The 12,510-nt window shown below is 71.6% G+C and overlaps 1 protein-coding gene across 1 annotated transcript; it reads left to right on the top strand.

Annotated features, from left to right (window-relative positions):
- The first annotated feature begins 279 nt into the window (after nt 1-279).
- Mnx1 (motor neuron and pancreas homeobox 1) lies at nt 280-4,313 on the top strand. The gene is made up of 3 exons (XM_048337773.1): nt 280-976; nt 3,535-3,695; nt 3,999-4,313. Exons 1-3 carry the CDS (start codon nt 280-282, stop codon nt 4,311-4,313), a joined length of 1,173 nt encoding a protein of 390 aa, XP_048193730.1.
- The last annotated feature ends 8,197 nt before the right edge of the window (nt 4,314-12,510 follow it).

Here is a 12,510-nt window from a genome sequence, read left to right as displayed (position 1 = left end):
AATCGCGGGCCGCGCTGCGCTTCAAGTGCGCGGAGGGGCGCGGGTCCCCGCCACCGACCCGCCGGGCCTCCGCACGCCCGGGCGCTCGCGGGGAGTCGGCGGGGCCCGCGCGGCGGCGGGGGGCGCACGGGGCGCGGCGGCGGCGGCCCGCGGCTGAGCTCCCCGCGGCGCGTCCGGTGACCCGCGAACCCTCGCGGCCGCGAGCCCGGGGCCGGGCCCGGCCCCCGCCGCGCCGCCTCGGCGAGCCCGCCGCGCCCGGCCCGCCCGCCCTCCGCGCCCATGGAAAAGTCCAAAAATTTCCGCATCGACGCCCTGCTGGCGGTGGACCCCCCGCGGGCCGCCCCGGCGCAGAGCGCGCCGCTGGCCCTGGTCACCTCGCTGGCGGCCGCCGCGGCGGGGCCCGGCGGGGGCTCCGGCGGCGGGGCGGGCGGGCCGGGCGGCGGCGGCAGCCCCGAGCCCCCCGCGGCGCCCGCCGACCGCCCGCGGGCCGAGAGCCCCGAGCCGCCGCCGCGCCTGCTGGCCGCGCACTGCGCGCTGCTGCCCAAGCCCGGCTTCCTGGGCGCGGGCGGCGGGGGCGCGGGCGGCGGGGGCGCGGGCGGCGGGCCGGGGGCCCCGCACCCCCACGCGCACCCCGGGGCCGCCGCCGCCGCCGCGGCCGCCGCCGCCGCCGCCGCCGCCGCCGCCGCGGGGGGCCTGGCGCTCGGGCTGCACCCGGGGGGCGCGCAGGGCGGCGCGGGGCTCCCCGCGCAGGCGGCGCTCTACGGGCACCCGGTCTACGGCTACTCGGCGGCGGCGGCGGCGGCCGCGCTGGCCGGGCAGCACCCGGCGCTCGCCTACCCGTACCCGCAGGTGCAGGGCGCGCACCCCGCGCACCCCGCGGACCCCATCAAGCTGGGCGCCGGCACCTTCCAGCTGGACCAGTGGCTGCGCGCGTCCACCGCGGGCATGATTCTGCCCAAGATGCCGGACTTCAGCTGTGAGTACCCCGCGCGCGCGCCGGCTTCCCGCCGCGTCCCCCCTCCGTCCCCGGCCGGGCGCGGGCGCGGCGCCGCGGGCCGCGGCGGTCGGTTAAGATGGCCACGCGGAGGCCCGGCCGGCGCTTCCTCTCTTACCGGGAAGGGGCCGCGCGAGGTGTGAGGCCGGAATCTAATGATTAACCCGCGGCCTGGAGAAGGAAGTGCGGAGCCCGGCGCCCCGCGCCGCGCGCCCCGCAGGCCTGGGCACCGACCGGGGGGCCCCCAAGCCGGGGTCTCCGCGCTGGGGGAACGGACTTGCCCCTCGCGGGCTCCAGGGAGAGGCCTCCCTCGTCCCGGGCGGTCTGGGAGTAGCCGGCTAGAGAACCGAGCCGCGGACCGGGCGGCCAGGGCTGCAGGACGGGCTCTCGGCCCGGCCTTGGCTCCTGCCAGGCAGCCGCCCTCCTGCAAGGGTGCGTTATCCCCGGCCACATCCACGGGGCCCGGCGGAAGGGACGCTGAGCAGCAGGTGTCTGCTTGGGAAATCTTAGGTCCTCCCCAACGTGGGAACGAGCAGGACCCAGGGAGCCGCCCTGCCAGCCGGTGGGACACCCCAGGAGTCCTGCGAGGCGCAGGCTTTCCGGGGACACCCGAGGTGGCCGTGGAGAGAGAACACCCACTGGGACCACTGCCTTCCAGCCACCAGGGTGATGTCGGTGGTCTTAGGGTTTCAGCTGCCAAACACCCAAACAAAGAGACCCCGTTGTTTCCGTCTGAGTCGATTTGTTTAGACTGGGGCAGTGCAGGCACCCGAGAGGAAAAAGCAAAAAAGAAAACAGAAATAAACACTTGCCAGAATTTCAGATTCCTCTGCTAGAAGCCACAGTCGTGACTAAACAGAGAAAAGCTAGGACCCCAGAGAGCCAGTGATGTTGCAAGCGGGTGAGAGAAAGCCAGCCTGTGCTATTTACCTGACACCACACCGGCTTTTCCCAGCTGGGCTCCAAGAGGACTCTCGGGGGCCACCCATCCCTTTCCTGGGCGAGTCAGCCCTCTTGGCCCCCAAAGCCAGTTGAAGCCCATAGCTGACACATAAGCTCATAAACCCAGGGCGGCCTCTGAGCGTAGCCGCAGAGCTCAACAAACCCTTGGGATGGGCAGACCTTCAGGGCTCCCTGCTCCTCGGCCCTGCTGCGGAAGGGTGCGGAGTAACCCACAGGGCAGCGTTCCTGGGGCTGACGCTCCGGGGGACTGCGGGGAACCACGGCCTGGCGTCGGCCTGGCCGGCTCCACGCAGGTGTTGTCAGGCTTTGGGCTCCCTGGCCACACAGACGCTTTTCTGGGGTCCTCGTGGAACCCACGCTCACTCAGATGGTTTCCTCATCTGATTCCCAATACTGGCCAGATGAAAAACACTGCCAGTTCTAAGTTTGGGGGAAAAAGAAAAAAAAAGGAATCTGAACTCTAGAACCCAAATTTAGGGCAGTAAGGAATCCAGACAGGAAGGTGGAAGGCATTCCACCAGGCCTCCTCTTCCACCCGGGGGAAAACCCGCCTGGTTTCCTTTAATTGGTTGTCTCTGCCCACTGAATGGCCTCCTCCAAATTTCCCACTGAGCCACCTTTTAATTAGAGTTCCAAGGCACTGTCAAGTTGGGAATTCGGGCCTTGTTTAACTAAAGCAGGGGGCGTGGGCCTTACTATAAAGCAAATTGCCCGTCCCCGGGGAGACTGAGCTCATCCCCAGCCTCCGCTGCCCTTTCTTTCCTTTGCTTGCTTGCTTGCCTTTATTGTCTAACACTTGTCAGACTCCTGGGAAATCAAGGGAAGTCTCCTTTTTGAGGTCATAAAATTCTCTGTGATGTAACCGAGCGAAATTATGTAAATAAAACCAGACTGGCTTCAGAACCCACAGAAAGCCCTCCGCCGGCCCCCCGGCCTTTAATTTGGGTAATGAGAATGGTGGATTCCGGTGGAGGTGTCCAGCCGTCCAGCACCCGGGAGTTCTGCTCTGGGGGGGGGTGTCCCGCTGAGGAGGGGCCCTTGAGACGGAGCATTTAAGTGGGAGCCGGGGGAACAGCCCAGTCAGCCCCCCAAACTTAGTCCTCTTGCTTTCTCCCTCTCTCTTTTTTTTTTATTCTTTTCCTCCCATCCATCTCGTTTTCCGTTTTAAGGAGGTGGTGGGTGGGACAAGCCTGGTCCCCAAATTTGTGTGTGAGACAGTATGACAACGAGAGAGAGAGAGAGAGAGAGAGAGAGAGAGTGAGAGAGAGAGAGAGAGAGAGAGCGCCTGAGTTGGGGGAGCAGCAGGGGCCTGGCGTCCCCCCTGCCTTGGGGCGCGGAGGGGCCTGGCGTCCCCCACTTCCTTGGGGCGCGGAGGGGCCTGGCGTCCCCCCTGCCTTGGGGCGCGGAGGGGCCTGGCGTCTCCCCATTCCTTGGGGCGCGGAGGGGCCTGGCGTCCCCCCGGCCTTGGGGCGCGGGTGGGTCCCGGGAAGCCGCGGTCCGCAGGGCCGGCGCGGGGGCCCCGGCTGCCGCCGGCGTCATGGCCGCTTCCCCTCCCCGTCCCTCCTTCCCCGGCGCAGCCCAGGCGCAGTCCAACCTCCTGGGGAAGTGCCGCCGGCCGCGCACCGCCTTCACCAGCCAGCAGCTGCTGGAGCTCGAGCACCAGTTCAAGCTCAACAAGTACCTGTCGCGGCCCAAGCGCTTCGAGGTGGCCACGTCGCTCATGCTCACCGAGACGCAGGTGCGCCCCGTCCCGCCCCGTTCCGCCCCGCCCCGCGCTGCGCCCCGGGCCGAGCCCCGCGCCCTCCCCGCCCGCCCCGCCGAGCCCCGAGCCCGCCCCGCCCGGCCCCGCGCTGCGCCCCGCCGAGCCCCGCGCCCTCCCCGCCCGGCCCCGCGCTGCGCCCCGGGCCGAGCCCCGCGCCCTCCCCGCCCGGCCACGCCGCGGGCCCGAGCCCGGCTCCGAGGTGGGGGAGGGAGGGAGGGAGGCGCCCGCCCCGTCGGGGCAGCGGCCCCGGTGCTCACGCCCGCCCGCCCGCGCCCGCAGGTGAAGATCTGGTTCCAGAACCGCCGGATGAAGTGGAAACGGAGCAAGAAGGCCAAGGAGCAGGCGGCGCAGGAGGCGGAGAAGCCCGCGGGCGGCGGCGCGGAGGAGCCGCGCGGGGAGGCGGCGCGGGGGCCCGCGGCGCCCGGGGACCCGGCCGGCGGCCGCCGCCCGCGGGCCCTGAGGGACAGTGACCCCGAGGACGACGACGAGGACGACGACGACGACCCCTTCCCCTACGCCGACGGCGCGGGCGCGCGGCCCGCCTCCTCCGGCGGCTCCTCCGAGGACGACTCGCCGCCGCCGCCCGCCCCGTAGGGGCCGAGCCGGGCGGAGGGGGGGGCGCGGCCGGAGGGGGGGGCCGGGCGGGCGCCCCCCCAGCCCCGTCCGCCTCCCTCCCCTCCCCTCCCCTCCCGGGGGCCGGCGCGGGCACCGGCGTGCGCCCCGGAGCGCAGCGGGAGGCCCCCCCACCCCCCCACCCCCCAGGCGAGGGGCGCGACGCCCGCCCGCCCCGCCGGAAATGTCAGAACCGCACCGTCTTTATTTTTGTATATTGTATTTATATAAAGAAAGGTCTACGCGTGCATGCTAAATTATTGCCTCCCCCCACCGCCCCCCATCGCGCCCGCCCCCCCACCGCCCCCGCCCCCATCGCCCCCCCATCCCCCCACCGCCCCCGCCCGGGATGGACGGAATGTAAAATAAACGGCTCGGCTCTGTTTTTACTGCACCGGAGCAGGCGTCTTGGGGGGGCGTCCGCGATGGGGGATCCCCGTCGGATCCCGGGGTCTGGGCGCCCGGGGGGCCCACGCCCGCCCCGGCCACGGGGCTCCCGGCGACGCCTTGGCTCCCCGCGGGGGCGTCCCGCCGAGGAAGCAAGTATGGGGGGGTGGGGAGGGCCGGGAGGGGGGACCGGCCCTCGGGGTCCGCCCGCCGGCCGGGCCTGGGCCACCAGCACCCCCCCCCCCGGGCCCGGGCCGCCCGCGGTGCCGGCGCCTCCCCAGGGGTAGCTGGGGTCCCAGGGAAAGGGCGCCCCGGGGACCACGCCTCGCTCCTCACTTTCTCTGGGGCTCCGGGGCTTTAGTGAGCAGTCCCCTCCCCTCTCCTCTGCCCTCTCCCCCTCCGCTGCCCTCCCCCCCCTCCTTTCCCCGGCTCCACCCCCTCCTCCTGGCGGACTGGGTTCAGCCACCTCGGAGCTGCGGGGCCGGGGCGCCCCAGGGCGGGGATGGGGCCGGGCAGCCGCTGGGCCCCAGGGCATGGGGGACTGCAGAGAAGGAACGGAGGGGAGGGAAGTGGGGAGGGCCGGGGAGGCGGACGCCACTCGGGGAGATCGGCAGCCCCGCTGGATCTCTTTCAGAGTTCCAGCGGGAGGGAGAAATTCAGCCGGGAGCGACCTCTTCCCAGGCCGGGTCCTAATCTGGGGAAGACCCTGCCCGCACCCCAAACCCCAGCACCGGGCAGGCGGGGGGGGGGGGGATCTGGAAGTGGAGCAATGGGGCCTGGGGAGCCAGTGTGGTGCCTGGGCGCCGGTGACTTGCTTTGGGGCACAAGGGGCCCCCCGGAGCTGAAGAGGGTCAAGCCCGATCGCCCTCCCCTGCCAGGCCCCGGCCCAGCGAGGCTGCAGCCGGGCACCTGGGCCTCTCCAGCCAGCCGCTTAATCGCGGGGGAATTTATCTCACTAATAAATTTAATGATCAATTCGTTCTTGTCACAGTAGCTCTTCCCCCAAATCAATTATAGCAGATTTAAATATAATCACTGGCTCATCCCCGCCTCGGCTGGGCACTGCACACCATCCATCCTGCCTAGGGGATGGTCTCCAGCACCCTGCTCAGCCCCCCACCCCCCCCCCCGGCCTCCCACCCACCGCACCCCAGGCTCCAGCGACCTGGGCGCAGGGCCCCTGAGACTGCCCACTGTGCCAGCGGGACCCCGGAGGACAGGAGTTGGCCACGGTGTTCCCGACCCTAGGCGCCCGGGGAAGTCCCCACCCACCACGACAGAGAAGCACCCAGACCCAGGAAGCGGCAGCCCTGCCCACCGGCTGCAGAAAGCCTGGCCACTGGCCCACTGAGAGCTGCCCCAGGCCCGACGCCACGGTCCCCTTGCTGCCCAGCGGGGCCTGTCCTCTTTTCAGCCATTCTCATGGCTCTCAAAACAATATGTGCGCAAAATCCTTCTGTCATGGGAGAAAACGGTCTATGACAGAGAGCCCTTGCGAGGTCCCGGATAGGTGAGGAGGCCAGAGAGGAGCCAGGCGAATGACACCACAGACAGGCCTAGGAAGTCCCAATGGCAAGAACTTTGGAAGAACGGCAGATGTAGACACCCGGACCACCACACTCAAAACCATCACCACTCCGTGGGAACAGCCAGCCCAGGAAGGCAAGAGACAGCCCCTCAGCCATGTTCACCCGGTATCGGGCCAATACCAGAACACACAAAGAACTACAAGTCAACCGCAGCCAAACCAGTGCAGCTTTCAAATGTGCACAAGGCAACACTGGGCATTTCTCCCAAGATGTACAAACGGCCAAAAGTATATGAGATGGTCAGCAACACCAGTCACCGGCAAACGCAAGTCAAAACCACTGGGACGCGCACACACATGCACACACACACACGCACGCACACACAGAAACCACTGGGACCCCACATTCAACAGGATGGTGCACACACATGTCCACACACGTGCACATGCACATACAAAAAACACCTGGACACCACATCCGTCAGGATGGCACACACACACACACACACACACGCACTCAAGCAGGTAGCAAGTGTTGGGGGGATGTTGGAACCCTGCTGCACTATTGGTGGGGATGCACGATGGCACAGCTATTGTGGAAAACAACACCCAGTTCTTTCACCAGAAGGTTCGGGTCTAGCCACCTCCGTTCTGAGCACACACCCAAAAGAATAGAAAGCCAGTTCACAGACACTGCTCACAACGGTCACGCGCCGGAAGCAACTAAAGAACGGACAAGCAAACTGTTGAGTGCTATCTGGCTCCACGAGGAAGCAATTCCTGTCGCCGGCTACCCGCGGCCGCGGGGGTGGTGGGCGGTGGTGGGCAGTGCGTCCGTGGCGGAGGGCCTGCCATGCCCAGGGCCACCCACCCGAGGCTCCTTTTAGAGAGAAGGCAGACCGGAAGTTGCCAGGGCTGGGGGAGGGGGAGGAGTGCCAGTTTGATCAGGTGGGAAAGTTCTAGAGATGGGTGGCCTAGCAACATGGCACGCGGTGCGGTTACGAAAGGAGAAAACGGGCAAGTGCTGTACACCATAACTCCACTGATACCTCTGGCACGAGGGGAGGGGCCGAGTCCAGAGTTGGAGGCCAGCGTGGGCTACATAGAGAGCCAAAAGGGGGGGAAAGGCCAAAAAAGGGCGAAGCTGGGGTGTTGCAGTCTTCCCTCCGTTCTCGTTCTTTCTCATTCTTTCTTCTTTCTTTCCGGATTGAGCCATGTCCCCTGTCTTTCTCGTTTGTTTCCCCTCCCTTCCTCTTAACCCCTGGCCCTCATTGCTTGCTGGCTTCCTCCTCCGGGCACCGCCGGGGGCCCAGGCCTCAGCCAGGAGGGCCAGGCGGGCTCGGTCGCCCAGCCGGTCCCGGGTTTACCGGCTCAGGTCCCCCGCGGACGGAGGGCTGTTCCGAGACAGACCAGCCTGGGGCGGTCCTGGAGCCGGGGGTGGCTGGACAGGGACCGGACCCAGCCTGAGGACCAAGGGATCGCGTGGAGGGGGCCGGGGCCTGGGGGCGCGTGGAGGGCCCTGGGGTCTGGGGAGCGTGGAGGGGCCGGGGTCTGGGGGCGCGTGGAGGGGCCTGGGGGCGCATGGAGGGGCCTGGGGTCTGGGGGCGCGTGGAGGGGTCTGGGGTCTGGGGGCGCATGGAGGGGCTGGGGCCTGGGGGTGCATGGAGGGGTCTGGGGGCGCGTGGAGGGCCCTGGGGTCTGGGGGCGCGTGGAGGGCCCTGGGGCGCGTGGAGGGCCCTGGGGTCTGGGGGCGCATGGAGGGGCCGGGGTCTGGGGGCGCGTGGAGGGGCCCTGGGGTCTGGGGGCGCGTGGAGGGGCCGGGGTCTGGGGGCGCGTGGAGGGGTCTGGGGGCGCGTGGAGGGCCCTGGGGTCTGGGGGTGCGTGGAGGGGGCCGGGGTCTTGGGGTGCGTGGAGGGCCCTGGGGTCTGGGGGGCGCGTGGAGGGGCCGGGGTCTGGGGGGCGCGTGGAGGGCCCTGGGGTCTGGGGGTGCGTGGAGGGCCCTGGGGTCTGGGGTCACGTGGAGGGGTCTGGGGCGCGTGGAGGGCCCTGGGGTCTGGGGGGCGCGTGGAGGGCCCTGGGGTCTGGGGGGCGCGTGGAGGGGCCGGGGTCTGGGGGGCGCGTGGAGGGCCCTGGGGTCTGGGGGCGCGTGGAGGGCCCTGGGGTCTGGGGGCGCGTGGAGGGCCCTGGGGCGCGTGGAGGGCCCTGGGGTCTGGGGGCGCGTGGAGGGCCCTGGGGTCTGGGGGCGCGTGGAGGGGCCGGGGTCTGGGGGCGCGTGGAGGGCCCTGGAGTCTGGGGGCGCGTGGAGGGCCCTGGGGTCTGGGGGTGCGTGGAGGGCCCTGGGGTCTGGGGGCGCGTGGAGGGGTCTGGGGGCGCGTGGAGGGCCCTGGGGTCTGGGGGCGCGTGGAGGGCCCTGGGGTCTGGGGGCGCGTGGAGGGGCCGGGGTCTGGGGGCGCGTGGAGGGCCCTGGGGTCTGGGGGCGCGTGGAGGGCCCTGGGGTCTGGGGGCGCGTGGAGGGCCCTGGGGCGCGTGGAGGGCCCTGGGGTCTGGGGGGCGCGTGGAGGGCCCTGGGGCGCGTGGAGGGCCCTGGGGTCTGGGGGCGCGTGGAGGGCCCTGGGGTCTGGGGGGCGCGTGGAGGGGGCCGGGGCGCTGCGGGCGGCGCCCGGCGTGGGCGCCAGTGTCAAAGTCCTGCGGCCCCTGCACCTCCCTCCATAAAGCTAACGGGCGCGAGGCGGGGGCGGCGGGGCCGCGGGGCCGCGGGGCGATGGTTTGCAGATTCGGGTTTTATGGTCGGATTAAAGTTTATTTTCCATAATAGGACACCTAATAAAAAGCGCCGCGCGGGTCGCGCCTGCAGCTGGCGGCCTCGGTCCCCTCCCGCACTTCGTAAATCACCGGGGCGCGCCAGGTGTGCGCGCGGGCAGGACGCAGGACCCGCCGCCCCGCCGCGCCCCCCGCGCGCCCCCCGCGCCCCCCGCGCCCCCCGCGCCCCCCGCGCGCCCCGCGTCCGGCACCCACGCCGCGCGCCCCGCGCCCCCCGCGCCCCCCGCGCCCCCCGCGCGCCCCGCGCCCCCCGCGCCCCCCCGCGCCCCCCGCGCCCCCCGCGCGCCCCGCGTCCGGCACCCACGCCGCGCCCCCCGCGCCCCCCGCGCCCCGCGTCCGGCACCCGCGCCCCGGCCCCGGCCCCGCCCGCGAGGAGGGCCGGGCGGGGTGGGGTCGGCGCAGCCCCGGGGCCCCGGCCCGCCCCCCGGCCCCGCGTCGACCCCGCATTCCGCCGCCCGCGCGCGCGCACCTGCGCCCCGCCCCGCCCCGGGTACACAGCGCGCCGGACGCCGCGGCCGCTCGGCCATTGTCCCCGCGGCCCGGACCCGGGGGCGCGGTTTACCCAGCTGGGGAGGAACAAAGGCGGCGCTTATCGCGCGGGGGTCAGGCGGGGGCGCGGGGCGGGACCCGGAGTTAGCGGGGGGGGGTGGGGGGGGGCGGGGGGTCCCCCCACCCGCCGGCGCGCGCGGAGCCCGGGGGTGGGGTGGGGGAGGGGGAGGGGGAGGGCTCCGCAGTCACCCGGCACGCGGGGGGGCTCCGGGGCGGGGGGCGGGGGGCGGGGGGACCGGCGGAGGGGACCCCGCGTCCGCGTGGGCTGTGCGGCAGCGAATCCCCCCCCCCCCCCCCGTCCGATGCCCCTTCCACCGCGGGGAGCGGAGGGCTCGGCGGGGGCGGGGCGGGGCGGGGAGGGGGGAGGGGAGGGGAGGGGCGCCCCGCAGCCCCCGCCGGGCCCCCGGTGCTGGCCGGGCTTAAGCCGGGCTTAGCTGCCCTCTTGCAAACTGCGTCCCTGCCGCGGGCTGCCGGGTCCCTCCCCCTCCCCCTCCCCTTCCCCCTCCCCCGGCTCCGGCCCCCCTCCCTCCCCCCCCCCCGCCCACTCGCGGGATGGAGCGGGCGGCCCGGCCCAGACTCGCGGGGAATGTTCATCCCGGGCCCCCAAACCACGCCACGTCCCCCCACCCTCGGCCGGGGCTCCCGACAGCCAGGGCAGAACAAGAACCCGGAACCGAGCTGGCGGGGGTGGGGCGGGGGGGGGGGTGGGGGTGGGGGATGGGGGGGGAGGGGGGGTGGGGGTGGGGGGGTGAGGAGAGGGGGAAGGGGGGTTGGGGAGGGTGGGGGGATAGGGGGAGGGTGGGGAGGGGGGGGTGGGGGGAGGGGGGGGGTTAGGGAGGGGGGGGATCAATCTCTGGCACGGGTGGGTTTCTAGTTTCGATAGCGAATCCACTCGGGAGCAACGGGCTCACTGCCGTCCTCGAGGGGGCGGGGGGGGGGGGGCTCCCGTGGGTTTTTGCCCCTGCACCGAGTGTGCCCGCGCGTTCTCTTTCCCGCGTGGGGGGCTCGGGGGTGCCCTGGCCTCCGCTGCCCGCAGGCGTTGGTCCTCAGGCCCGGGCACTGGCGGCCCCCACTCCTGTCTTCGCTCCCCTCATTGGGGATGGGTGCTGGCCTGGCCGCCCGGCGGGGAGGCGGGGGGGGGGGCTGGCGAGGGCACCGGTGGGCGCCATGCGCCTTCGCCAAGGCGGCTGCAGAGGAAAGGCCAGGTGAAAGGCCAGGAGAAAGGCTTGCGGCCCGGCTGGGGCCCCTGAGCCGGGGGGCGGGGGGGGGGGGGCGCACCCCCGGGGCACCTGCCCTGGGGCCATGCCCTCCCTCCAGGCCTCCTGCTTGGAGACGCCAGGACAGAGCCTGGGGGGGCAGAGCCGGCCCTCCCTCCCGGCCAGGCCTGCTGCCCTGGGCGGGCGCCTCTGTGGCACCGTGACCAGCCGGACGTGACGCTGGCACTTCTGACACAACCCTTGCACACCGGGCCCGCTCCTTCGCGTGCTTCCCTGCTAGCCAGCGGTCAGCTTGGAGAAGCCGGCCACGCACGCCGGCCAGGCGGAGAGCTTAGAGCCCCGGTGGCGAGACGGCGGCCCGCGGCACCAGGGAAGGGCTGGGCAGCGCCCGGGGCTCTGGCCTGGGAATGGCGGCCCGGCGCCTCGGCCAGGTGGACTCGCGTGATGTTTGTTGAGTGGCTCCCGGGCCCGGGACACGGTGCCGACGGCGGGCGCAGCGCGGCCGGTGCGAGGTCTCCCCGGAGACGAAGGGAGCGGCGAAGCTGCCACCAGTGGGCAGGGCTGCCATCTTGTGTTCCTCCCGTGCCGGCGACCGAGTGGAAGGACAGGACGGCGCTGGACGTGGTGTCAGCACCGGGGCGGCCTGAGCGACACATCAGCTAGCACTGGGCACAGACTCAAGCTGGGGTCTGGCGGGGGGGATGGGGGGATATCGGGTGTGGCACTCAGAGCCTCACGCGGGGCTGGGAGTGCGGCTCGCGGGCACGAAGCCCCGGGGTCTGCCCCTCAGCCCCCACGCGAGCAGGTGAAGCCGGAGGTGGCGCTGTGGCTCAGCGCTGGGTGCTAACCTTGAGCGGAAGCAGCTCAGGGATGGCGCCCAGGCCCCGAGTTCAAGCCCCAGGGACTGGCAGGCAAATAAACAACAACGAGAAAAGTCTGAAATGACTCTTTTGGCCCCATTTTGGGGGCTCGCGCGGCGGGGCAGGTGTTGTTTTACGGCTGCGGCTTCCTATCGAACCAACATCTCGAGTTCTTGCCCGTTGCCAGTCTCAACGGCAACTCTTCCGCCAGGCCTCGAGTCGCCGGAGCCTAAACGAGCCCCCCGGGCCGAGATGGGGGTTCCGATCGCCTCTGCCCCCAGCCGGCCTCCTCCCGAAGCCCCGACCTCTACCTCAAGAACGGCTGGGATCGCGGGCACGGGCCGCCCGTCCCGCGTGGGGGTTCGTTCTTCAGCGGTGGCGCCACGCGCGGAGTCAGGGCGCGTGGCGTCCAGGCGGGCAGTGGTTCAGCACCCGGTCCCCGCCGTCCCCGGACGCCGTCCAGCCGGGGCAACCTCTGCTCTCGCTTCCATTCCCGGGCACTGCCCGCTCCGGTGTGTGAGACCAGCAACCCAGGCTGCTCCCGGGCCCCCACAGAGACCCGGGCCCTTCTCCAGGTGCAGCTCCTGGAAGCTTCCAGAACCCGCCACAAAACCCGAGACACCGTGGAGGTCCAGGAGCCCCCTCCCGCCCTCTGGCTGAGGCGGCCAGGGGTCGCCACCACGTCCAGGCTCTGCCGCCGCACCCCACATACTCCCCTCCCGGGGCGCCCCCACCCCCGGCACCTCAAGTTCTGGAGGCCTTCTCCCCTCTATCTTTGTAAAACAAAGTAATTCGCTTTTAATGACCGCCGGTGTTTT

The sequence above is a fragment of the Perognathus longimembris genome, chromosome 2 (assembly GCF_023159225.1).
Source record: "Perognathus longimembris pacificus isolate PPM17 chromosome 2, ASM2315922v1, whole genome shotgun sequence".
In the NCBI taxonomy this organism is placed as follows: domain Eukaryota; kingdom Metazoa; phylum Chordata; class Mammalia; order Rodentia; family Heteromyidae; genus Perognathus; species Perognathus longimembris.
Note: the sequence above shows the minus strand (reverse complement) of the source record. Positions and strands in the feature narration are given on the sequence as shown.

Excerpts from the sequence above, each read along its gene's own strand:
- Mnx1 (XM_048337773.1), top strand. The coding sequence starts at position 280 with ATGGAAAAGTCCAAAAATTTCCGCATCGACGCCCTGCTGGCGGTGGAC. Across the intron at positions 977-3,534 it reads CAAGATGCCGGACTTCAGCT|CCCAGGCGCAGTCCAACCTC; the intron begins GTGAGTACCCCG and ends TCCCCGGCGCAG. Across the intron at positions 3,696-3,998 it reads TCATGCTCACCGAGACGCAG|GTGAAGATCTGGTTCCAGAA; the intron begins GTGCGCCCCGTC and ends CCGCGCCCGCAG.